General features: G+C 43.9%; 2 protein-coding genes across 4 annotated transcripts in view; both read right to left on the bottom strand.

The window, feature by feature from the left end:
- loxl2b (lysyl oxidase-like 2b) overlaps positions 1-17,860 on the bottom strand; it is a 30,396-nt gene extending 12,536 nt beyond the window's left edge. The window contains exons 1-5 of the mRNA XM_069701517.1: positions 17,800-17,860; positions 15,879-16,241; positions 15,431-15,606; positions 4,881-5,092; positions 1,480-1,696 (exon numbers count right to left, since the gene is read on the bottom strand). Coding sequence (XP_069557618.1) covers positions 1,480-1,696; positions 4,881-5,092; positions 15,431-15,606; positions 15,879-16,230 — 957 coding nt within the window. The 5' untranslated portion in view covers positions 16,231-16,241; positions 17,800-17,860. The remainder of the gene's footprint in view (positions 1-1,479; positions 1,697-4,880; positions 5,093-15,430; positions 15,607-15,878; positions 16,242-17,799) is intronic.
- A 4,003-nt stretch (positions 17,861-21,863) lies between these two features.
- On the bottom strand, positions 21,864-26,036 carry cyb561a3a (cytochrome b561 family, member A3a). Of its 3 annotated transcripts, none has more exons than XM_069701534.1 (7): positions 25,647-26,036; positions 24,875-25,013; positions 24,059-24,263; positions 22,613-22,821; positions 22,330-22,484; positions 22,062-22,218; positions 21,864-21,966 (listed from the first exon to the last, which is right to left on the bottom strand). In XM_069701534.1, exons 2-7 carry the CDS (start codon positions 25,004-25,006, stop codon positions 21,940-21,942), a joined length of 885 nt encoding a protein of 294 aa, XP_069557635.1. In that variant the 5' UTR covers positions 25,007-25,013; positions 25,647-26,036; the 3' UTR covers positions 21,864-21,939. The 3 variants fall into 3 exon arrangements, with proteins under 3 accessions (XP_069557635.1, XP_069557634.1, XP_069557636.1); XM_069701533.1 differs by having other exon boundaries at positions 25,919-26,036; XM_069701535.1 differs by lacking the exon at positions 25,647-26,036 and having other exon boundaries at positions 24,751-24,965.

The raw sequence follows: 26,036 nt of genomic DNA, 5'->3' as shown, positions 1-26,036 counted from the left end.
GAGTTGTTCCCTTCCAAGAAATATCTCTAATCCACTAAAACAAATTCCACAGCTTGTTTAGAATAAAAACTACATCCTGTTATCTTATGTATGTCCAGTCTACAGTTGGTCAGGTAACCACGTAGTCTAAATCCCTGAAAGTATAGATGTTTTGTTCCTTTTCTTTAAAGAAAGTAAATTCTACAGTCGTTTGTGGCTCGTACTTTCCGTGTCCGAATAAAGCGGTAAGGTAAAGTCACTACAGTCTTGAAAGCCAGCAACGACACATACTGTATATTCCACGTTTGAAAGCGTTAACGCACCCAAAATCATCTCTGACAACAGCACAGGACTGAAAATGAATTGGGCGTCCACATACTTTTGGCCGCGGAGCGTATTTGCTCACGTGAAAATCCAAATCCCCAAATAACTGAGGCCCATTTGAAGTCGTTACAAATGTAACGCTGAAGTGGAGTTTTGACCTCTATAGGGATGAGATAACGTGCCAGGAAAACAGAAAGGCAAAGATGATTACAAGCTGGCGAACACGGAGTTTTAAAAATCGGAATAATTCACGAGGAGGGAAACACGATCGTTTGATCTCGAGGAGTTTTTTTTTTTTTTTTTTTTGCTGAATAACTGTGACTGAAAAATCCAATTTTTTTGTTTGTTTACCAGAAAACTCTGCGGGGCATCTTTAAGCCGGTGAATGAATGTGAGAATCCCTTTAGAGCTGCACTGCACCGCTTCGGGACCAAAAAAAAAAAAAAAAAAAGGCATCTAGGCAAACATGTAAGCAAGAAAGAGAGAGAGAGAGAGAGAGAGAGATCACATTTTCCATCCTGGATTCTCAGATCTGAGCGAAGAATGAATCACCGCCTCCAGGAAAACAGTAATCAGCTTCTGTGAATGACATTTACAATTCATGCGGTCGGTCGGAGCTGAACAGTGCGCAGCTGTTTGTGCCGTATCTTTATTTTCCCTCAATTTCCAAGTGAATAAAAATGAGCAGCTTTTCAGGGGAAAAAAAAACGAGTGTTCAGAATGTGTGAAAGCTGCCCCGACAGATTCTGGACGCTCCGCTCAGGGAACATCCGAGAATAATAATCATAATAATAATAATAATAATAATAATTAATAATTTAAAACAAAGTTAGCTACTTTCCTTTTCCCTGCCTCAAGAATTTTACGACATCATGTCAACTTTTGAAACCCTCGAAATGATGGTAAGTCATTTTGACGACGATCTTTCTAAAGCAGCTGCAGTTCCACCGAGCGACACCGGAGCATCCGACGTCGCCGTTGGCTCGACGTCCGAGCAAAACGTTTTCGTGCACCCGTCGCCCCCTCCACGTCAGAGCCGGCGAACTGAAATGAACCCGTGCAGCTATTTCCTATATCGGCCTTGTTTACAACGTCCGTGCACTTATTGCGACGGCGCTCATTATACAAAGACTACGTGTTGGTTGTTTTTTTTGTTTGTTGGTTGTTTTTTTTTACCTCTTGTCGGAAGGCCTTCCTAAATCCCGTCATGGGCGTCGGGGCGAAGGCTCTGCCCGGCACGCAGCTCACCACCACGGGCAACCCTCCGGCGCAGGTCCCGTTGGACTTCAGCGTCGGAGCCCCGCCCAGTTTGCAGCTGGACAAATGGGCTTCGTTGCCGGTGCAGTTGACGGAGAAGTCCCAGTACGTGGGCTTTCTCCTGCGAGCAAACATCCTGGCAGAGCGGAGGGGAAGGAAAAGAGATTAGAGGTGATTTATTCTGAGCTGGATACATCAAAAACGTTACAACGGGGTGTTCGACTTCGCTGGTTCAAACTGTGAGAGGTTTAGTGGCGTCTGGTGTTGAGGTTGTGAGATTGATTGACCCTCCCCTTCCCCGGCGCGTAAGAGTATCGACGCTATCTGCGGCGCCGTGGAAAACACAACAATCCATAGTCCTGTAACGTATGTACCCGACACGCTGAACCTTTAAAGCTGCACGAATCAGTATTTGACCACGAGGTGTCGCTAGAACCCTTTTTTAAAAACATTTTTTAGCATCTTTCAGCTCACTGTTTTGGTTTTGTCGACTGAAACAAGTGGTGGGTCCCGGCTGGCGTATTTCCCTTCGTATTTCTGTTTTGTTTTAACAGAACGTGTTGTTTGTTTCATGAATAATTAGATCAGGAAAAAAAAAAAGTCATTCGAGGACGTCGTGCAGCTCGGAGGCAGCTTTAGAGCTACCGTTTGCACACGAGCGGGTAATCTCCACAAAGCCACTTATAACAGCGTAAAAACCACACAAGGGCGATGAGACGAGCGTATCGCGTGATGAACGCGAAGCGGAGGAAGGTTAGCCAACAGCTGGAGAGTTCACCGCTTTCCATATGAACTCGAACAAACGGGGGTAACGACGCTCTTTCAGGCCCGCTGGGGTGCTAATCTCCTCCTCGACTCCCATTTAATGAGCCTCATTTGAGGAACACCACGTCCCGTCCTCGTCTCCCCACGCCGAGAGGTACGAAGCAAAGTTGGAAATGGAAGCGGTGGTTGAATGGAGCGGTGAGGCTGTGAAAGCTGACTTCTCCCAAATTTGGAGCCCAAATTATTGATTATTGATGGTTATAAAGTTTTTTTTAATTTTTTTTTAATTTTGTATAATGTCTTCAGAATTATAAAGGAACTTTTTTTTTAAAGTCTCATAAAAAACAACAACTCCTTTAAGTTTATGGAGCTGGAATCAGAGAAAACAAAGGCAGGTAGCTTAAAAAGGAGTTGCTCATGTTAGCTGGCAGTCAGGTTAACTTCTGGGCTGCTACATGAAGCCACCGGGTGCTAAACTGGCAGCTTAACGGTCATTAAATCCCTCTGAACTGCAGTTTGGCTGCGTTTTAAATGGCAATTTTTTTTATTTTCAGTTTCTACACAATTTAAAAACAGAAGGTAAGAAGTGTGCGAGGGTAGTTGACGCCGAGTAACATCTAAAGTTCATCAAAAGGTCCTCGGTCTTCAGTGAAAAGTTCTTTAAAAGCTTTCAAAACTACAAATCAGAATTCCATCATTTTATTTGTTATTTTCATCGGTTTTACTGTTTAAACTTGAATAATGTTCCGGGTTAAAACAGCCGAAGCTGCACAGGAGCCCCGAGAGCACAGACAAACTCAAGATTACGAAACTGTGGCCGCTCCTGGCTCCAAGTCGCTGCTGTTTAAAAAAAAAAAAGAAAAAGAAAAGCACACTGCACGGTTTCATGGAGCTGCAGCAGGCTGACACGTAGCTGGAAAGTTACCGAACCAACGCGCGCCGCTGTGGTTACCTAAAGCACAAAAAAAAAAAACCTTCCAGCATGGGCCAGACAGTCAATTTCAAGGTTAACTCGAGTGCTGGAAGTTTTACGGTACGCCGCCATTAACCTGCGGCCCGGAGCTTCCTCGTGGAAGCAGAGATTTGCACCCGTCGGCAGCTGCTCACACGTTACAGCAGCTTCCTGGAATGCAGATTAAATGTCGGACGTGCGGGAGTCGGGTACGAGCGTTAACGTAAGAGGACCTGTGATGTCGAGCGTGTTATGCACACGTTAAAGGATTCAGGCTTCTTCCGGTTGCAGTTGAACCTTTTATCGTTCGGATGATAGTTGCAACAAATTAGCTTGAACGTGTTATTATTATTATTTTCTGTCGTCCACGGATCGTTTCAAATGGTTAAACTTCCTAAACTCGAGGCCTGAAAGTCAAGAGCTGCGGCTTCGGCCTCCGGACGCCTCGTTTGCAACGCTGGCGTTGGCACGTGCTCACAAACTGGCCTCGGTCGCTAAGGTTGCCCGTTTGGGTTGTTGCGTCGTCCGTTCGCACGTTTCGGATTATTTTCCCGCTCAAATGTGTACGAATGCATTTCGGAAGTTGAGATTTTGAGTAAAGAACGACTAAAAGAGACGAAATCCGACTGACTGACGTTTGTTTCGTCGCCTCTGCGTCCAGTCTGCCTCGTCCGATTGGCTTCTGAAAGCTGGCCAATCAGACCGGAGAGGGCTGATGAAGGGGGAGGAGCCTTAAAGAGACAGGAGCTTAAAAAAAAAAAAAAAAGGCCTGTTTCTGTCAGAGGTTCAGTTTACTGTAAATTCAACCAGGAGGATTTTGAGTCATTTTTACGTCAATCAAATTTGATAACTATATTTTTTTGTGAGAGTAGCAGCATTCTGTAAAAGTTCTGTGTTCTGCTGTCAGAACATTGTGTGGTGAAAAAAAAACCAATACATGCTATAGTAACATAATCAGGGTTTGGTCCCCGGAGAGCTGACTAAGACGTGTCAAGGTTGAGGTTGGAAAAAAACTAATAAGGAGCGACTTTAGCTAACAAAACCTAAATAACTCGTGAAAAAAAAAAATGTATGGACTTAGAATTTCATGAGAGATGTTGAATGGGAGTCTATGGAGCCGGAGGCTTTTCGGAGCCGACCCCTAGTGGCACTCGGTGGTATTGCAGCTGAAGGCGCTTCCGCATCGGCCTGATTTTTCCGACCGCGAAAGCGACGTCCACTTCCAGACAGTCTATCTCTGTAACATTTAATTTGTCAGTTGACGTGCCTCTTGCGCACATACATTTTATTCATTTAGGTCGGGTGCAGCTGACCGGTGGACTTCACGTCTCCGACCAGAACTTTCACGCGCTTGCGGTGACGTGCGAGCGCTCGTCAAGGTCCTCATGTTTTAGCATCCGCGTGAGGGCACCGGGCGAGGATGCTCAACGTGTAATTACCAATTTGTGGTAAAGAAACACATCAGAGTTTACCATCTGCCAACTTCCCCCCGCTCACGCCGATTTTCGTCATTATCCAGGAAAAAACAACAACACCCACCGAGTCACCGCGCTGCTCTAACATCCCCCACAACACCGGCAGTTTCCTGCATCAGCGTGCTCACTTGTAGACTCTGGCGTTGTACTTCCTCTCCCCGGGGAAGCCGAACATGCCGCAGATGACTCGGCCGTTGAACTGGCTCCACTCCGAGTTACAGATCTGCTTCCACTTGCCGCCGTCCTTCACCTCCACGTAGCCCTCCGTCACGGGGATCCGCTTGCGGTACGAGGACAGGATGGCTCGGATGCGCACGTCCTCCACTTGGATGTCGAGGTTCTGCGGAACGAGAAAAAAAACGTTGAGGAACGACGTCGTCGAGGAATAAGCCGGCTTTGACGGAGGAAGTAAAAAAACAACAACAACAACAACATACAAGGCATTCTGCTCGTTTCTCTCTTTTTATTTATTTATGTTTTTTTTTTGCGTGACTTATTTACAAGCACGCAGCTGGATGCTAAATCACCCCTCGTCGCAGATTTTGTTGCTTTTTGAGGTGAAAGGAGAAAATGCAAAAAAAAAAAAAAGAAAAAAAAACTGCAGCAAAGAGACGTTTAAAAAAAAGAGCATTTCTTCAAATGTTAATGTCACTTTTTATTTCATTAACGTAAAGCTATAGTGCAGGGCTTTTCCATATAAATTCATTGAAGCCAAACGATTTCACAGTCTACAGAGTTGTTGTTTTTTTTACTTCTGGCGAGACGTTCCCACCCAGTCTGGATGAATGTATACTCTATACTCTATCCTCTGCAGGTCTCTTTTACAGTTCTCATTAAAAACAAAACAAATGTCTTAATAACATATCAGACAAGTGGAACTCACAAGCTGGAAGCACTATAATATCCGTCTTTGCCTGTGTCATTTAGCTCCATTTCCTCAGCCGGTTGCTCGGTTGGTGTGTCGCCACAAAGCTCGAAAGAGTCGGTGAGTTTTTTTCAGCTCTTGGGATCCCTCATTACATCACCTCACTGTGTCGACCTCATGAGCCAATTAAAGCCCAACAAGTACTTTAAGTAAACTTTTGCAAATGCCCTCCCCTCCATTACTGTTTATTTATTTTTTTTTCTCTCCTTTTTCTTATTTTGATGAAATAAAAGCAACTTTTGAGGTCAATTTCACTGTTAAAAAAAAAAAAAATGCATGTAATTTGAGCTGTTCTGGTCCATTTATGTGTAATTGAGATTATCTGCCGAGATGTAAACACGCTGCTTCTGTCAAGAGGCCGCGCTTCCTGTGTTACGTAACGTGTAATCGAACACCGTCAAACACCCCCCCCCCTCCACCCACCCAGCTCTGACTGCGCTTCTTGTAAACCTTGTCCAGATTGCTGGAATTTTTTTTTTTTAATTTTTTTACAGTGAATTACCTTATTAATGCTAAACGCCACCACCAGCTGCTTTGCAACGGTTTCTGGCTTTAAAAGGCAAAGTTATCAGACGGTTTCCAGAGTAAAACGTGCAACAAGTTTTCAAGCTGCCCGCTGAAAAAAAAAAAAAAAAAAAAAGCAACAAACACAGCGTTGTGAGGGCGCATGCTGCAAGAGGCAATTAAGAAACTGCCATTTCTTTCCAGACGCCTCAGTTCTGCATCGTCATCGACCGCAGACAGTCCCACACTATTTAGATAGAACAACAATAGTGGTTTCTTTTATGAGCCTCGTTTCCTGTTCCTCGACTTCCCCTCTGAGTGATAATGATATCAAAACCCTAGATATATCTTTAGTAGGTTTGCCTTAAGTAAAAACAACACTCACTTAGTATGTAAAACACAACTGCTGCCTTTTACTGTTGTAATCACCATTACATCGCTTATAAAGCGATGCACCCGGGGTTATTTTAATAACCACTGACTGTCATTAAAGCGGCACTTGTCACTTTCTTTACGTTGACTGTCCATCATATTGTGAATGAGGGTGACTCGTAGCATTTTTCAGCTCACGGTTTTCATTTTACAGCCCCCAGTTTTTACTGATGTGTTCACTGTCATGGCTGTTATTACGATGTTTTCTGCAGCAGGCAGCTGTTTCCAGCTAAATAAAAAACAAAACCTCTGATTACTGTACACTACCTGCCCAGCACCAAACCCCCGACGCACAAAGTTAGCAATTAGCTTGTAAACATAGTGTATCGGGTTGCGAAGGAGCTAGACGTATTCATTGGTTGAGACCAAGCGGCGACCAACATTGACGTCGCCCGTTGGTTTGTGAACGTCCGTTATGAAGCCTCGAGTTCGTAATTTGGTCGTCGCCATTTTGGCAGTTCGGAGCGGTTCGGAGCTGGAAGTGACCGTATTTGGACGAGCTGGGGGAGGAGCAAGCGGTGGATGATCACTGATCTGATTGGAAACCCGATGAAAGTACGTCCCGCCCACCGATAGCTGTAACCTGACTGCACCACAGGCCTGTCAATCAAACAGACACGCCCCCCCAAAACAGGTCTTTTTGAGGTTTATTTTCTAATGAATGAGGGATTATTTTCAGATGGACCTCCAGAAAACTAATAAGAAGGAGTGACTTTAGCTAACAACACCAAAATAACTCTAAAATAATTTCATGAGACCACTGCAATACCACTACGGCCCACTAGGGGCTGGCTCCAAAATAACCCATCTGGCTCCATAGACTCCCATTCAAAAAAGCTTCAACTTGAAATACATTAAATATAAAGTTAATAAATGTCCTCTACAAGTCATTATGGCGTCATTAGCTAAACTCACTCCTTCTGATCAGTGGTGTGGTGGTCCTTCTAAAAAAAATAATTCCAGCATTAATTAGATATTAGGCCTCAAAAACAAGCTTTTTGGGGGTTGTATGATTTGATTGACATGCTCGGTGTGGCCTCGAGTTACCGGTCACATCCATCCCTCGCTTCTTTCCCGCTCGTCCAAATACGTTCACTTCTGGCTCCAAAAAAAAAAATCCCCCCAAAGATGCGCGACAGCTGAATCGCCAGACTTTTGAGGCTTTAAAACATCCACTTCCTAGAGATGCTTGGGTGATTTTGCCGTCTGGCTTCTTATTGGTTACGCTGATCAATTCGGCAGCGGACCAGAACAATTGTTTTGTCAGTGTGAGCCTTGGAGAGTCCTCTGAGCATTTAAGGCAAAACTGAGCCGGTGGCCTCTCACCTCACGGCCGTCGAAAATCAAACCGGGGCTTTTCCTCTCAGACTTCTTCAGGGATTAAATAAACATCTTCCTCTCGCATAAACCAAAACCAACATTCTTTGTGCTTACGTGACAGAGCCGAGCGAGGCGGGGGGGGAAGAGGGGGGAGCTCAGTCTGGCTCGCTTCGCTCAACAGATGGGAAAAACCGAGACACCAAATAATGAGAAGGATGGGCTGCCCTCAATTGGCTTTTTTTTTTTTTTTTTGCCTCCACGGGGAAGGACAGATGCCACCGGAGTGAAAACTACAAATCACCAGTCTCCTGTATCCTTGTGCTATTTTTTTCTACCACATTAATCACTCTGGGCAGAGAGGCTGGCGGGGTCTTGTGATGGCAGAAGAGGACATAAAACTGCATAAAAGGCTGAAATCATGGAACAAGATAATGACTGGAAATGCGGTGACCTTGTGCGGATCTACTGGATGTACAGTACATGACTGGATCGCAGACATGAAAGAAAAAAAGAAATCAACAATTTACGGACAAAATGTTGCGAATTAACGTGAGCAAGTAAATGCAGCCTGACTAAACATGTGAACCAAACAAGAAACTTGAGGTCTCTGAAAAACCTTCAAAACCCTCGGCTATTTTGGATTTTGCTTTGAGGTCAGCGTGACGGATCCGACTTGCTCCCGGTTTGGCTCACGTGCGGCTGCTCCCTGCCTTTAATTTCTCCTGATTAATTTCCTGTTTAGATTTCAGACGGTTCCTCACGTGGATGTTTTCAGGCACCCAAAAAAAAAAAAAAAAAAAAAAAAAAAACTCGTCGGACTGCGGAAAAGAAGAGATTTTGAAACATGTGTGTCTTGTTTCAGCTCACCCTGGGGAACGGGGGCTGAAGTCTTTGCTTCTCCAAGTGCGGTACAAGATGGAAAAGCCATTAAGTGGGATGACTTGTACAGAAAAAAGGTGGAAGGGGCCTCGATTTGTTGCAACACAGGTCTGATTCAGGCCGCTCTGAGCATGTACTGTGCTTCTTTTTTTCCTTTTAGGTCCTTTTACTGCTACAAAGATTAAGAATGCCAAAAATGCTGCTGCACACTGTTCGTCCATGTGTAGGAAGGAAACCCTTCGTCACTCTATTACTTTACGTCTGCAGCTGTCATTTACCATCAGTTTAAAAATGAAAAAACAACAAGGCCTCTGAATCTTTACTGATGTTAAAGCTGCTTTAATTGACTCTTTTAAAGAAGAGCACGCTTAAATTGAACGTGTTAAAGTTGTTGTTTGTGTAATCACTCTCCTTTTAGCTCCATTTTGGGGCTCCACCGTCTTCAGAGAGAAATATCTCTCTCTTTAGTTACACTTTTTTACTCTCTTTACCAGCTTTGTCTGCTTTCTGGTGCCGGACAACTTAACACACAGTGAGATATATATATTTTTTTTGCTTGGTTAGAAATGATACCGATGAGTTACTGAACTGAAACAGAAACAGAAACTTTGCAGGTTTTTTCAAAACAAAATAAAACGCTGGGAAAAGACGAAACCACAGCTTCATGTCTGAAGCAGAAGATATTACACAGATGGAACGAATAGTGACGAGCGCTCGCAGATGAAACGGGTAACGCTGATGACGTGGAATATACGGCGGGAAACGGAGTTTCGCGCAGAACCTTTTGACGGGTGTCGTCGTCGGTAACGTAGCATCTAATCTTACAAATTTAACGTCTTCTTTCTTCTACTCCTGTTGTTATTGAACGGCTGTTGGCAAACAGCTTTCAGGTGCGTTACCGCCACCTTCTGGCCTCGGTAACACATTACCTCCAGACCGAGTGCAGAACGTACCCCGGCGAAGGAAAGACTACATTTGCCAACAGGAATAAAAGTGCACAGAGCTTCAGGAACATGTGGTTCCAATCGGGGGCGGCGGGGGCGGGGGGGGGGGGGGGGGGTCTTTCAACAACTCCAGCCGGCCGAAATCACCTCACGTCCACCGCAACATACCGAGGCGCTGGGTTCATATACAGTGTGGGATTTAGTTGCACGTTTCCTTCTGAGTATTTTAGCGCAGCCTACAGTCTTTTTTTTTTTCAGGCACGTCTTTCTACAAGTCTCTATCCGGATTTCAAGAAGCGAACTCGCGCCTAATTAACAGCCGGCTTTCGTTTGAGAATCGATATCCCACCAGCTGCTGGGTAAACGGAGGATTATATGTTGTTGTATTTTTGCAGTAAGTGTTTGCAGAATGCGGAGAATGTGGTGTCGCAGTGTGCAGTTCCTCCTTTAAAAGCCATCATGAGAACCCCCTTTTGTTTGGCAAACTGGAAACAGATGTTTCGCAAAGTCGTGACAACTGGGCAAAACCGGAGCGGTAAATTACGAAGACAATGATTGAATGGAAATTGAATCGCTTTTATACGGCGTTAAAAAGGCTGAAGTGACATTAAAACGTGTGGCGTGTAGAGACGCCCTTGGGATGGATTGCAGGGTACTGGGATCATCTTGTGTTTTCAATAGTTCTCAGCATTGTTGTATGTTGACAGCGAAGTAAATTAGAAACGTCGGAGCGGACAGAGAGATAAATCGACACTGCTGTTGTTTTCCTCACGTCCCTCTCTGCATCGTAAGTACAAGTATGTCGGGTTAGATAAGCCGTCGACATGCTGAAGGCTTTCTGTCCAGCGAACACGAAGCTGTGTGCACACACAGCTGGTGCTGAGGTAGGAAAACACGCTTTGAGCGAAATGCTAACATCCGTCCGGACCGTGGACTGTAAATAAAAGTTGCCGTAGCTTCTTGGTTTGAAAATTGAGGCCGATGCTTCAGCTGCGATACCAGCGAGTGCCACTAGAGGTCGGCTCCAAAAAGCCTCCGGCTCCATAGACTCCCATTCAACTTCTCTCATCAAATACGAAGTCAATCAAATGTCTCCACGAGTTATCTCGGTGTTTTTAGCTAAAGTCGCTCCTTCTTATTAGTTTTCTGGAGGTCCATCTGAAAATAATCCCGAAATTAATAAGTAAAAAAAGCTTCAAAAAGAAGTGTTTTTGGGGGGCGTGTCTGTGATTGACAGGCCTGTGGTGCAGTCGGGTTACTGCTGTCGGTGGGCGGGACGTGGTATCGTGGAGTTTCCAGTCAGATCCAGAGTCAGATATTTTTCTGTCATGTTGCGAGAGAGTAAAAAAAAAAAAGGAAAGAAGAAGAACAGCTGCAGAGAAAACTGGCAGAAATTAAATCGCTGTGTGCTGCCTCAACAACAGCATATTAAAATGTGATCAAATCTGTTGCGCACATGACTAGAAAAACATCAGCACAGTCAGAATAATCAAAGACGTTACATCTTTTCGACATCGACGAACGTCTGTCAGGCTCGACAGATCGGATTCTTAATGTCTTAACTCCACAAAACGATGCGGAAAAGCGCGTTTGTTTAACACAAAATCACTTTTTTTTTTTTTTGTGCGTGTGTGTGAAAGTAAAGTTTCTGCTCCCAAGTCAGATCCTCCGTTCACAACGGATGTCAGACGGAGCGCTTTAATTTGTAAAGTCTCCGGCGGCCAAACATCCGCTGTGGGAACGCGATGCCTCGGCGGAGGGGCGAGAACTAGTTCTTTTTTTTTTTTTAAACGTAGCTGCAGAAACATCCGACGGCCGTGTGAGCGAAAATAACGAAAACGGTTCCAATCACTTTGGGAGGCTGCGACATGAAAAGGGCAGCCGTGTTTTAATCCACAAAAACACGCCGAAGGGGCCGACGAGGTAATTTATATGGAGCCGAGTACCGCGACGTGGTTGGAGGTTTACAGGCGAGGAAAGTGGAAGATTTGACCTTCGGGGCCTCGGAGGGGAAAAAAAAAAAAAAAAAAAACAAGAAAAAGAAAAAGAAAAAAGAACATTGACTAAAGAGGAAAAATGGGAGCTACAAACTCGGTTTGGGGCGACTTCACGGCTACTTGTAATCTCCTTACGAGAGGGAGAGAGAGGGGAGACGGGTAGAGCTGCGGTAGAAGAAGAAAAGAAACTGAGATAAAACAAAATTTAAAAAAAAATGCAAATAGAGAAAGGAGCTTTTGGTTCTATTAATCCCAAGCGGTCCAGATTTTCATCGCTACCTGTCCTGGCGTGACGCCCGAAGAAAGATTTGTGGGAACAAGAGAGCAGACGAACAGAAGAGGAAGGAGGCATGACGGCCGCGTCGGCGCTTCATCACCACGATCTTCCTCCTTCACCTGGAGTCTCCGCTGTGAAGCGCTCCGGTGCTGGATTTCGCCCAAAGTTCACTGACGTACAGCTTTATGAACCGAACACATAAATCTACAACAACATAATTCGAAATACGAACTCAAATTTGTTTTCTGCTGACAGAAAATGAAGCTAAAGATGTTTCATTTTCAACTATAGTCACAAATAAATATGCCATCAATCACTTATAAAGAGTTTTGAGACTGAATTATAAAAAATAGCCTAGGCGAGAACCAAAACAACGAGCCGAAAGGCGCTAAAACGCTCTTTAGAGTAGATAACGTAGCCGGTGATAAATAATCTGTGGGTTCGTCACTATGAAGAATTATTATAACACAAGATATTTAAACTATTTTTCGCATAAAAAAAAAATATAAAAATGCTGCTTTAACATCTTTATTCCAAAACAGGGTGAATGCTACGTTAGCCTGTAAGGCTAAAACACAGGGCAAAAAAAAAAAGCTTTTGTTGACTTGTAATTGAGCTCGCTCGCGCCAAGAACATCTCCGCATCCCCCGACGTTTCCCCCGGCGAAGAATATTCCTCTTTCGCAGGCCGCACCTCGGATGTTTTCGTCCCTTTCGACTCGGGTAAATAAGGTCGATAGAAACCTGAACGCGTCCCTGTTCGTCTAATTTGGATAAACGAGGCGGCGGCCAAACGTCGCAAGTTCATGAATCCCGGGAAATTCTTTAACGTTGAAAAGCGTTTTTTTTTTGTTTTTTTTTAAATGCAGTCAGGTGATCGAAGGTTCAGACCTCAGAAAAACAAAAACAAAAAACACGTCTGGAGCCGTTTCTGCATTTTTAACAGTAAGAGGGAGCCGACTTCCTCAAAGCCAGACGGGACGAGGAAGCTATAAATAACCCCCTGGAGAGATGCCGCGGCAGAAATATTCGGGAAGACGCGAAACCGAACGCCGGGCTGTCGAATCGGTGGAATCCGCACAAAAAACAAAAAACAAAAAAACAACAACAGCCGACCACAAAAGAACAAATTCATGGAATGACTTGTTTATGTCCAGCCTGAGTCTATAAAACGAAACCTGCCGAGGCTTTAAAATGTAACACCTCTTTGTTTTTTAATTATCCCCAAACCACCAAAAAAAACCTCCAGCGACATGTCGTCATGGCGATGCCGTTACACTCCGGAGCATGCCTTGCCAGGGTCGAGCCACCACATGATAAGGTCTTGGGGCTGGAGGAGGCGGGTGGGTGGGGGGAACCACATGACTTCTTTTTTAGTGAATGGAAAAGCTGAGTCTAATTTTTTTGTTTTTCTGTTGCTACCCCCAGCCTTGACTCCAGACGTCTAGACCGCTCCAGCCGTGCAGCACAAATAATTTGTAAATTTACGTAAACTCAGATGCTGCTATTGATTAAACTACGTAACTGGGGAAAGTTCCTCAGGACAGTTTTTCCTTTCCCTGCTCGATGCCATAGACGTGTATATAAAACGGGACGTGGCTTCTGATTCGGAAGAAACGCTAATGCCGATGCGGAAGCTGCGATACCACCGAGTGCCACTAGAGGCTGCCTCCAAAAAGCCTCCTGCTCCATAGACTCCCATTCAACTTCTGTCATGAAATAATAAGTCAATAACATTTCTCCACGAGTAACCTCTGTGTTCTTAGCTAAAGCCGCTCCTTCTTATTAGTTTTCTGGCCGTCCATCTGAAAATAATCCCGTCATTATTGAGGGGGGGGGGGGGCGTGTCTGTTTGATTGACAGGCCTGTGGTGCAGTCAGGTTCAACCCTACAACAACCAATTTCTTTAGAGCTTCTCTTAGCTAACAGCTGAACATCTGCAACCACAACCAACACTACAATTACAACAGTAAAATCTTTGGCCGAAAACATGAATGCATTAAATTATAAGTTTTTGATTAATAACCCTATTATTTTCTTACATGTTGTCGTGAATAGTATGAATAAACAGCAAGTCATAACAACCTCTTGAATCCTGCCAGTTTCTTTAAAAAAAAAAAAGAAAAGAAAAAGAAAATCCGTCGTTGAGCATTATGGAAAAAAAAACCTTGGCATATTAGTTTTCTGAAATCTGTGAAGGAGCCGAGGAGTGGGTCAGAAAACAGAGTCGGGGGGCGGGAGGGGGGTGGGTTAGCTGTTAGCTCTGCCGTTTAGCTCATAACATTGGAATGCGGCTTCATGAGGCAGGAAAGATAACATTCTGCTTGTGGTGGCAAATTAGCTGCCAGCTCATTGGCCGGGGAGCCAGAGAGCGGCGCTCGGCAAAGGGGAGGTGGGCGGGGGGGAGGGGGTTCGTTAAAAGAGGTTTTGGAAACTAGACGGCTCTAGACAGGGCAAACACCTAATAATTACCAGTTTGACTTCACTTTCGCCGACACGCTTGGACTGCAGGCATTTAGAGAGGACTGTCACCAACTGTTACCAACACCGGGACGGCTTGTTGACGTTTTACCGTACCGAGCTGTTTCCAGTCGACGCTGTTTCCCATTCCTATTGGAGCAGCCTTCAACCAATTGGCATTGACCACCGCCGCGACTATATTTTGGAGAAAATGCTTGACTTGCACGTAACTACCCCCACTGGCTGCTCACCGGTCCGCCCAGCAGACGTTAATGCGAACAGGGTTTCCAGACGATATTAAGAATAGTCTGGCGAAACCACGGAGGGCCTAAAAAAATGTTGTTGTTTTTTTTAAATAGTTGCATCATGGGAAATGTAAAATCCACCATTTTTCTTCGGAGCTTAACTAGCCGCAAAAAAACAGGAAAATATCAACTTCAGTTTAACAGTTTGGCCATTTCTTCTTTTTTTTTTAAAAGACAAACACTCTTCTCCAAGTCCTGCAGCTTAAAGTGGACATATAATGCTTTTTTTTTTTTTTATGTGATTTTCTGCCATCTGTTTAATGTTATAAGTCTACGGAAAACATGGCCCAAAGTACCAAAACTTGAGAGGAATGTAAAACAAGTCAAAAGCCTAAAGTTCAGCCTCAGCATGACCCCGTTTCCTCTTCCAACTGAAGTCAGATATTTTGGGTTCGTGCCCAAAAATAGCCGACTTCAGCCTTTTGTAAAGGCTCTTAGACTGTGTGTGACAAAAACCTCTTCCATTAACAGGCCTTTTGAGACTTAAAGTGGTGTCACCGTGACACCGAACAAGGTGCCGGCTAACGAAAACATCTGGCGGCGCCGACACTGAACAGAAACGGCATTTCAAAACAACAAAAGTAGTTGTTGTTTTTTTTTTTTTTTTGAGGTGCGCTGCGTTTTGTTTTTTTATACCTCCACGTGGTTGGGGAGCGTGTTGACGAATTTAAATCCCGGGATCCTCTTGTCGCTGCACACCACGCCGACGTCTTCGCTGTGTTTGCAGTCGGAGACGCCGATCCCGTTGGACGGACACAGCGCCAGCGTCTTCTCTTTGCCGGTGCAGTGGAGGTTGTCGAACCAGATGGGTCCTGGTGAGGCAAAAAAAAAAAGAAAAAAAAAAAAGAGAGAGATTTAACAAAACCTTCAGTAAAAAATAAAATAAAAATGGAAGCCAATATTTCTTTTGTTGAGGCCGTCCTCCCCTCCATCCCTCCCCCCCCCCACCTCAAAACCTCCGGAATATTTACCTCGAACCGTTTTCCGATCCCTACGGTGCCGCGTAAATGGAAAGGTCGCGCACTGGCGGTCGACATCGATAACGTTCTGCGATAAAACGACGGATGTAAAAATATGGAGGTACCTTGCCCTTTCCCGTATTTGGAGGACGGCGACCACGACATGGCCTCCAGGTAGCCCAGCTCCCGGCACACCACCTGGGCGGCGTGGATGGTGAAGTCGTCGTCGCACACCGTGCCCCACTCGCCGTTGTAGAAGACCTCCACGCGGCCCTCGTTGTGTTTCCTCTTGTCGCCCGCCAGGCGGAGCTGAATCCTGGGCGTGTCGGGCGCCAGCTGAGGGGCGGTGTACTGTTCCTGTTCCGGGTCGGGGTAGCCCGGCGGGTAGCCCAGGTGCTCGTACTGGCCGCGGGCCAGCTTCAGCAGCAGCACCAGCAGCGCGGCGGCGCAGCAGGGTCGGTTCCGGGCGGCCGGCATTTCGGTCGCAGCTGACGAGAAAAGATTGGAAAAGAGATCGTTCAAATTCCTCGGTTCATGTCGTTGTTTACTTCGGAGGAATCGAGCTGAAGGAAGAGCGAAGGGTGTTAAAGGGCCGTTTCGCTGCTTCTTACACATTCAGGTCATTTTACAGTCTGAGAACTGCTGACGACGTCCACCGGGTAACCGCATTTTGTCGAAAGCGGCAGGGAGCAGCCGACAAAAAGAGCTGATGAATTGCATCATGGGAAACGTAGGATTCCTCCAACTTTATAAAAGTGCAATTCTTATGTGTCGCGTATGTTTTTAAACAGGCTGCCATCAAATGTTGATTTATTTGCGATATTAAAGTTGCAGCAATATATAGTTTTATGTTCACATTAGATCGGCCGTTGTGACGAACCTGAAGAAAATAATCACCCGACTCTGCAGTTCCCTCCAGCCACTATGGAGCTTTTTATCTTCTTTCAGCTCACTGTTTTGTTTCTTTTAGGCCCACATATTTACTATTTTGTTTGGCCAGTGCCAAAAAAACCCAGCAAAGTTTGCAACCAGCAGGTGAAGCCTTTATCTTTTAAGTCAGCTATCTCCTTCAAGATCGGCGGAGACCAAAAACAGAGCTAAAAGACAAGCGATTGGATTTAAAATAAAAGCTGAAGTTGCTTTCCGCCTGTCGGCGGTGTGAAAAAGAAATTGCTTGATAACTCGTTTCCTCAACTTTGTAAGGTCAAGAATATGCTAACATTTTGTCGAAAGCTTTTTTCCACTGCCCCAAATAGGCCAAAACAATACTGAAAACTTTCTGAACCCCACAAACTGTCAGCAGGTTTAAAAGTCTTGTTTTTAAAAAGCAAAAAAGAAAGCCAAAATAACACCACTTATGAAAGCCAGACAAAAAAAACAAAAAAAACGATAGACCTATAGACGAAAGAGAAGTTTACAGAGGTTATAAAAAGGTAGACAGATCAATATGTGCATCACATGAAGCCTCTACTTTGATTTTTTTTATTTTTTTTATATCGGTCACACTTGGAAAAATGCTGTCCATCTTTTTTCATTCAAAATCAACTTACATTTTTTCTTCTTTTCTTTTTTAAGATTTATGACATCATAACTGTGTTCAACTGCACAAAATGACCTTTTTGAGTTCTCGATACTTCCAGTCATGATTGGTGACGCTCAGGAACTGCTTTAATAAAAAAAAAAGGGTTCGCGTAATAATCAGCATTTTTGCTTGTTTGTTTCTGTTTCTGCTTGATTTCTGTGACATCTCATGTCACGGCTTATTTTTGCTGTCAATCAAAGGCACGGCTCCCAAACACGCGCTACGGTGGATTTACTTGACTTTTCTAGACAAACTTGCAGGATGTTCTCGCGTCAATAAAACAGACATAACTGTCCATGAAGCACAATATTCTTTTAACCTCGTCAAAAATCAATTTCACAGTTATTTCCTGTTACTCGATCTTTGGGTAAAAAGCTGGAGCCAGAGCTGAACCAGACACCTGCTGGGTGACGTAATACCAAACTCCACATTGATATATGAGCAGGCTGCAGCTCCTTACATACCTTCCAAGACGACGAATAACTCGACAACTCCGAGGAAAAAGACGGACTCATCAACAGCTGTGTCTCCCCGCAAACTAAATCAAATGTTTAAAAAGCTACAAAACCGCTTTCGGTGTACAAAACAAAAACAAAAACATCTGGCGGGACGATCCATCAACTGCAGGCTTTTTCTTACTTCCCCCCCCACCACCCGGTTGTAACGTGGCAGCAGTTACACAAGCTTAAAACCAACAGGCGCGTTACAGAATGAGCAGATGGAATGAAGTCCGCTTCCACAGTCGGTCCAAACAGACGGGGTAAAAAAACAACACACAGAACAATAAACACGGGTCGGCACGCCAACCGAGACGGCGCAAGTTTAACTGAGGGCGACACATATGAAACAAAAAGCAGCATCGTTCGCCCACTTCTTCATCACCCTCCTACCCCCCCCCCGTTTGGTCGGATGAGGACTGGACGGGAAAAAGAAAACCAACGTCTAATCAGAGCGATAGATTCCAGGATTTTCTGGCTTCGTTTTTTTTTGTTGCTTTCAAGTACAAAACAGAATGCGGAGAACTTCGGCGAAGCAGAAACCCTGAAATCCCCAAAACCTCGGCTGACTTTTAGCCTCAGAAACACTTTCTGGACCGAAGAAATCTCACTCCTATGAAGATATTTTTCAAAATAACTCTCCTCCTCTTTTCAAACTTTTAATCTCAGTACCATCAAGCTGCTAGGATGTTTTTTTTTTTACCCTATATATATATATATATATATATATATAAATGTCACATACATACTGCTTTCTCCTTCCTGTCAGACTCATGAGTCCCACCTGCTGCTGCAGGGATCCATGCATCGGCTCAAAAGGTCAAAATGTCACTTCATAAGGTATGTGAACGGTTTCTCTAAAGAACTACTTCCCTGCAAGCAGACACACAGAAAAAGAAGCGTTCCTCCGCTCCACAATATATACATGGACTTTTAAGTCATACGCAAAAACACAAAGGACCTAAACGCACGTGACCACTTTCTTGAATTTAAAGCCTTTAAAAAAATATTGCACAAAAAAAAAAAAAAAAAAATAAAAGCAGTTTGGATGCAACTTAATTATGAATTGAGGTTAATTTTCAGGTAAATTAAGTCACTTTTTTTAGTCAGCAAAATGTGAGAAAACACCCCCAAAAAACCAACACATGCCTAAAGTCCTTTAAATTCACTCAAACACTCTACTCTATTTTATTCTATTCTATTTTATGCTTTTCTATTCTATTAAGAACAAATCCAGCAAATTTTCACACAAGAAAATGAAACCTGAAAATGTTAATTGACTCATTATTTAACTGTATGTGCTAAAGTATCACACATAATTGCACAGCATAGACATGATTAAATGAAAAAAAAAAAAAAAATGAAAAAACAACCACAATCATATGTTATCACTTCAAGGCTCGACAAACTTCCTAAATCTAAAACAAAAAGTTTTAGAAAAAAAACAATTCGTTTTTTGGTTTTTTTTTTTTTTAGGTAACGTGAAACCGTGAAGTAACCACTGAATGCATCCAACTACACCGGTGTAAACACCCTACGGTAGGATTACAGTCGAAACAACAACGTCTATAACTTCGTTTGAATTCTTTAAGGTGACTTCCAGACTTACTTTGTTCCCTCCTGAAGCTGCAGAAACAGCACACAGCAGTCCGCAGCGAACGGACCCGAGTATGAAGTCAGCTGCTGCTTTTTCTTCTTTCTTCTTCTTCTGCTCTCTAAAAGTTTCCCTCCCTCTCGTGAAAATGTAAAAAAAAAAAAAGAAAAGCCCGTCCCGGAGGACCGGTCCGAAGCGGCGGCGGCACCGCCCCACTCGACGCCCACCTTTCGCGATGACCTCAGCGGGGATTGTGATGCGATGTGTGACCCCCCCCCCCCCCCCCCGGGACGCTGTAAACTGCGCGTGCCACCCTGAACGGGGCAGAGAGCTGATTAGTCGTCGTTGGAATGCTGCGTTCAAAGACTGTCGGACTTTTTTTTTTTTAAATACCCCAAAATATTCAAGACTTTCAATACCGCATAACGGACACAAAATCCTAACATGAGTCAAGTAATGTCAAGGGAACAGAATTACAACATTGTAGAGACGAACCGAACCAACGATGTCCACATGTTTGACAGTTGGAAGGAAAAAAAACTCTCTTTTAACAGGAGGAAACCTGAGGCAGGCTCAGAGGTGGCCGGTCATTTGTCACATCTGTAGACTGGATATAAAAGTGTTCGTAGCCTCCGGCTCTGAAAAACGAGGACAAATGCCGAAGTGCCTTAAGCTGCATTACCACCGACTGCCACTAGAGGTCGGCTCCAAAAAGCTTCGTCTCCGTAGACTCCCATTCAGCTTCTCTCGTAAACTACGAAGTCAATAAAAATTGATTTCAGCGTTGTCAGCTAAAGTCGCTCCTCCTTATTAGTTTTCTGGCAGTCCATTTGAAAAATAATCCCGTCATTAATTCGAAAATAAGCCTCAAAAAGACCTGTTTTTGGGGGCGTGTCGATTTGATTGACAGGCCTGTGGTGCAGTCAGGTTACGGCTATCAGTGGGCGGGACGTAGTATCGTCAGGTTTTCCGATCAGATAAAGTCAGATCCCCCCCCCCCCACCCATCTCTCCCAAATATGGTCATTTCCTGCTCCAGACCGCTCGGGACTAGCAAAATTCCGCCGGGCAAATTCCGAACTCGAGGCTTCACCACGGCCGTTCACGGAAAAAAAATGGGCGACGTCGCTGCCGGTTGCCGCTCGGTTCCAACTGGTTTGGATCAGGGGAGAGCAGAGACAGAAAAGAACAGCATAGAGAGACAACAAACAATAGACATTGGGTAAATTGTGGCGCCAGTAACCCGAGATCAGATACCTGCAAAAAAAACAAAAAACATAAAAGCTGCAGGAGAGGAGGCACAACGATAATGAGCTGCGATGGTTGCACAATGCATGTCAAATCAAATGTTAAGGTAAAAGTGTGACGAGAGTTGCTCTTCAAATCTTCTGAGACTCATCAGCTGAATCTTGATATATAGTGCTTGTTAAAATATGACCTATTACCTTCCAATATTTACCTCATTCGACGCTCTTTGGTATCAAATTGTTTCATAAAGTATAATTTAACCTCGATTACGAGAGCGCAGATTTTATGAACTCCACTCTGCTGCCACCTTGTGTCAAAAAGGACGTACTGTTGGCTGACTTTTAACCAAGTATAATAAAGTCAGTTAATGTTCAGCTTAATTGAAAAAACTAAAATAAAAACGTGTTTAAAGTCTTTGATGTTTTTCCGCCACCTTCTTTTCCACGAGTATATTTTCCCCTCCAACATAAACCAGACTGTTAATTAGCGGCGCAGCTTTTGGAGGCGTTTTTTTTTTTTTTTTTTTTTTTTTTTTGCGAACAGGAGGAAGTCGAGTGTGAAACGTCCTGAAGTCTTAGCGACTCGTGACTGTTTGAGAAACCAGACGAAGGACGGGGAAGTCTTTGTTCGGCCTGACGCAGCAGCTTTGATAAGAGGTTTCATTTGTGGCGTTTCACCGCTTCCGCTTTTTTTTTTTAAATGGCTCACATGAAGCGGCGACTGATAGCGATCGGCGTCGCGCGAACTCGCTTCATCTTCCCTTTTCTTTCATTTGTGGGTTGAAACCTCGGCTGTCTGAATTTTACTGCGGGGGACGGGGGACGGGGGGGACGGGGGGACGACTGACCTGAAACGCCTTTCGCCGATTGTTGCATCAAGAACACCGTTGTTTAGTTTGATTTGATATTATTCTATTTTTATTCATATATAATGAGATGTTTAATGACGTACGGGACAAACAGATATTTTAAAGCCCACCGAATAGTTTTACAACCTCGAACACACTGACCCACTTAATGGCTTTGCAGCAGTGCATCATGGGACGGTTCACATACAAGGTAAGAGAGGAAATGTCACAGCTTTGATGGATAATATTCTTTTATTCTTTGTTGCGAAAAAAGGAATCTTAAATACGATTTCAAAATAAATACGTACGTTCACGTCGGACGCGTAACTTTCGCGAAGTGGCTTCCTAAATTCAGAACAGAAATTCGTATGATCTTTGACGGTTGAACTGACTTTTCAGCGGCGAGTCGTTTCGAAGTTTCATTCGTTTTCTTCTTGAAGCAACGGCTGTGAGAAAAAAAGCATCAAATAGAAAAAGGATTGTTATTTATAATGCTTCATTAAATTATATCCGCTAATCGCTGTTCATTACTTATTTTCACCGTGTAAGTGGCGTCCTCAGGCCGGGACTCCGGTCTCTGCCATTCACGGTTGGACAAAATCACAAAGACGACCAAGCCGAAGGCCACGATCAAAACTCCTAAAGAATTTCCTAACAAGGCCTCGGGCGGGAGGGCAGCGTAGGGATTGTCTCCTTGCCTGTCGAAAACAAAACAAAATTTTGTTTAGACGAAGACGAATATTTAACATTCGATTCATTTTTGGGATTGAAAATAATTTGTATCTTTAAGAACGAGAATTGACGCTCACAGAACGAAGAAGAGTTTCTCGTTGATGCCGGAGATGCAGGCGGCGATGCTGAGCGACAGTATGAAGGCTCCCATCCACGCGTGGACGGGTTTCAGGGTTTTACGAAGCCAAACGGGGGAGCAGGGCAGGAGGAAGGTGGCCAAACCCACCGCCCACTGCACGACGGACAGAAACACGGGACGGACGAGACACACACAAAAATCAAAATCAAAATCAAAATCACACCCGACCCCGTCGCGCGGTAAACAAAAACGCTCTTTCCGGCGTTTTAAAAGTGGCGTACCTGCAGGGCGAAGAGAGCCGTGGCGGCGATTCCGATCCAGCTGTGCAGGGAGTAGAGGTTGGGGATTCGTTTGGCGTTGTGGAAGTCGAAGACGGCGCAGAGTCCCACGACGGACAGGATCAGGGAGAGGAGCATGACAGCGGCGTGGAGCAGCTTCCAGGGGAGTTTGTTCTGACTCCAGGTCAGAGGGAGGCGGTACAACACGGCTCCTGGAGGACGGAGGCAGCAAAACAAAACAAGACGCGACGGTCAATTCATTTAATAAGTGAAGAACAAAGCGTTACGGGACGTCTCGGCACCTTTTGCACATATTTATGGAACTTTTTTTTTTTTTTTTTAGGGTTTTGGTATAAAGTCTCCCTTTTTATGTCCCGTGCTTGTTTATTGTTGCGGCTTTTATTGCTATTTATTTGCCTTCAAAATAAAAAGGTACAGGGTTCAAATAAAAGTCATGTGAACCTGATTTAAAAGTGACATCGAGGAGAGTGAAGAGGAAGCAGCCGAAAGCAAAACTCCTTTCTTCTATTCGGTTTTATTGAAGCCCGCGAGGCTTCTTGACCCGAGTTGCTGTTTTATTTGTTTTATATCGTTTCGAAGGAGGCGTGTCGGGACAACGCGATAAGACTCCGGGCGTGTTGTTAATCCGACCTGGAGAACGCAGGTCACATGGGGCAACCGAGTCTCCGCCCCCTTTTGCGTCGGAAATGAAGTTAAGATGAAGTTTAAGAGGGTTGGGCTCTGCGCTGCGGTGGACAAATGAACTGTGGTATCAATATCTTATAACAGCAACGTCTTTCTTTTATTTAACGTATGCGTCGCACCTTGTTTGTAGGTTTTTCTGACCGACTCTGACAATAAAATTGAACTGAGCTGTTAATTTACGATATTATATTCCAATATCCCTCGGCGTCACTTCTTTCTCTCCACATATTTCAATTATTTTTACCCACTCTTAATCTCCCCCGTCTCCGTCGAACCCACAGTCGCCGTGATATACCCGAACCGCACCTGAAGAGTTGAGGAATGAAGCTCATTCATGCATTAAAGACCAAATATAGCCCTTTTTTTTTTTTTTTTTTTCTTCACACCTCAGGTTTCACACATTAATATGCAAATGTAGGCAGCAAAAATGTTCCAAAGCAGCAGCTTTAATCGCGACTGAGATCAGCTCAAAGGGGTAAATTATCAGCGGTGTGAAGTTCATACTATTTAGGAAATGAACGCGCGTGAGCAAGAGAAGTAAACAGTGGCCATGATTATAATATCACATCCAGAGTACGATGTAACTTAGAGGAAAGACATTATAGTTTCTGGCTGAAACTATATATATATATAGATACATCTCTATCTATATATATATATATTTGACTGTCTGAGGGAGGAACAGAAGTGAGAAGCAGAAATGAAACTGACCCAGATGTGAAAAGATGCGAGAAAGTCGCTCACCGTTGCCGTACAGCACCACCAGGCCCGTCACCATCAGGACCGGGTGCCAGTTGAACTGGAGGGGCGAGCCGTTCCACGCGAAACCGCCCCGCCACCGGCTGTTCCACACGCACGCGCACGCCACGCAGGCCACGCCCACGACCAGGCACAGCAGGTAGCACGCGTAGAAGACGACGACGGACCGCATCCTGGAGAGGTCTGAGGGCTGAATCAACAAACAAGTTCACTCGGAAAAAATGGCCCAGAAACAATTGGGTCCAAATTTAAACAGATAACTCCTGACAAATCAGATCTGAACACCTTTTCTCCACACAATTTGTAAGAATCAGCACCTAATTAATGTTATTTGAATTAAATGAATACTAGAAACAATAAAAATATTTTTTTTTAAAACATGTTCAAATTCATCAAAATGTAATTAAACAATTACTATTTGTCATAAAAAAAAACATTAGAAAAATACAATAGAAACGGTTGAATATATGCACAAAAAAAAGTCATATCTGATCATCATCAGAACTAAAGACAATAAAAATATAAAAACGTGAAAATTCATCCAAATTTAATTCGACAGACACGATTTGTCGTCGGAAAAAAACCCCGCCCGAAAAATACAACAGAAATGGTTGAATATATGCACACACACAAAAAAAAAGTCATATTTGATCTTCATCATCAGAAATGTGCCTCACCTCGTCCACAGCTGCCGTGACACTGACAACACTTCCTACTGAACTTCGCACCGCATCACACAGCGGTTATGACTCTCCGTCCCGTGATTTATTTTATTTTGGATAATATTTGACTGACACTCACAGAATTGTCTGCGACTTTCTGCGGTTCAGGCGAGATCTCACTTCCACGTTCAGCTGCGTCGCCGAGGCGTGTGAGGGGGAAGCGGTCGGAGGCGGAGGACCAGCTGGGAGACGGAGGGCCGCCCTGCTGCATCTGCTGCCTGCAGAGGAGATGACAAGAGGCCGTGGGACACATTTAGGTCATTAAAATCACCTGGACGGCAAAAAAAACAAAAACAAAAACAAAATATATACGATTTTAGTGAATTTAAAAAATAAAAACAAAATCTCAGGCGTGATTAAAGTTAACGTCAAAAAAAAAGAAAAAAAGACAAAATTTCAACATTAAAACTAGGATAGCTTGTGAGGAATATTTTTTGCTCATTATGTTTAACAAATTGGATCTGAACACTTTTTCTCCACACAATCTAAGTCGCAAAGCAGAGAATCAGCACCTAATTAATGTTATTTAAATCAAATGAATACTAGAAACAATAAAAATATAAAAACAAGGACAAAAAAAGGACATTACTGTACACAAAATATACAAAAAATATAAGATTTATTATTATAAAAGTGAAATTTTCTACTTTTTTTTTTCCAAGTGTGATAAAGTTAATGTCATAAAAAAAAAGGAAAAAAAAGAAAGACAGAATTTCAATATTAAAACTAGGATAACAAATCAGATGTGAACACCAAGGCAGAGAATTAGCACCTAATTAAGACAAAACGTCATTGGAATAAAAAAAAACTATTTTCTGCAGGCTGCACGTTCACCCAGCTAATTACGTCACCTTGTCCAACTTCTTTAGCCAAATTAATTCCTCTTCTTACGCCGCAATCGTGTTTTCACGTACACCGAATCAAACGGCGTCATTAAAAGAATATTTAAATGTCTTAAATATAATGCGACACGCGCGCGCCTCTTCTCTTCGAGCGAGGCGACTTTAAATTTGCTTGTTTTTCAAATGAAGTCTTGCAGAAAGACGTTACGCATCGGCGCGAGCGCACGGGTTAAAAGCCCGGAAATACGACGGGTTCAAAACAAAAGCGTCTAGTTGTGTACCTCATTGACGAACACGCCACATATAATAATAATAAATAAAAAAAAACACGTCCGCGACGAAAGCTCCGTTTACAAGTAAAGCGACTTTCACTTCATGTTCACCTAACCGACTTCCCTG

This window comes from Brachyistius frenatus, unplaced genomic scaffold, assembly GCF_029030835.1.
Source record: "Brachyistius frenatus isolate BFR_SWC_R1_liver_20210118 unplaced genomic scaffold, ASM2903083v1 Contig_37, whole genome shotgun sequence".
Taxonomy (NCBI): Eukaryota; Metazoa; Chordata; class Actinopteri; family Embiotocidae; genus Brachyistius; species Brachyistius frenatus.
Note: the sequence above shows the minus strand (reverse complement) of the source record. Positions and strands in the feature narration are given on the sequence as shown.

What these genes read in the sequence shown, in the direction of transcription:
- cyb561a3a (XM_069701533.1), bottom strand. An exon ending in GGTGGTGCTGTACGGCAACG is followed by an intron (nt 22,822 to 24,058) that starts GTGAGCGACTTT and finishes TCCGTCCTCCAG; the next exon opens with GAGCCGTGTTGTACCGCCTC. An exon ending in CTGAGGACGCCACTTACACG is followed by an intron (nt 21,967 to 22,061) that starts GTGAAAATAAGT and finishes TTTTTCTCACAG; the next exon opens with CCGTTGCTTCAAGAAGAAAA.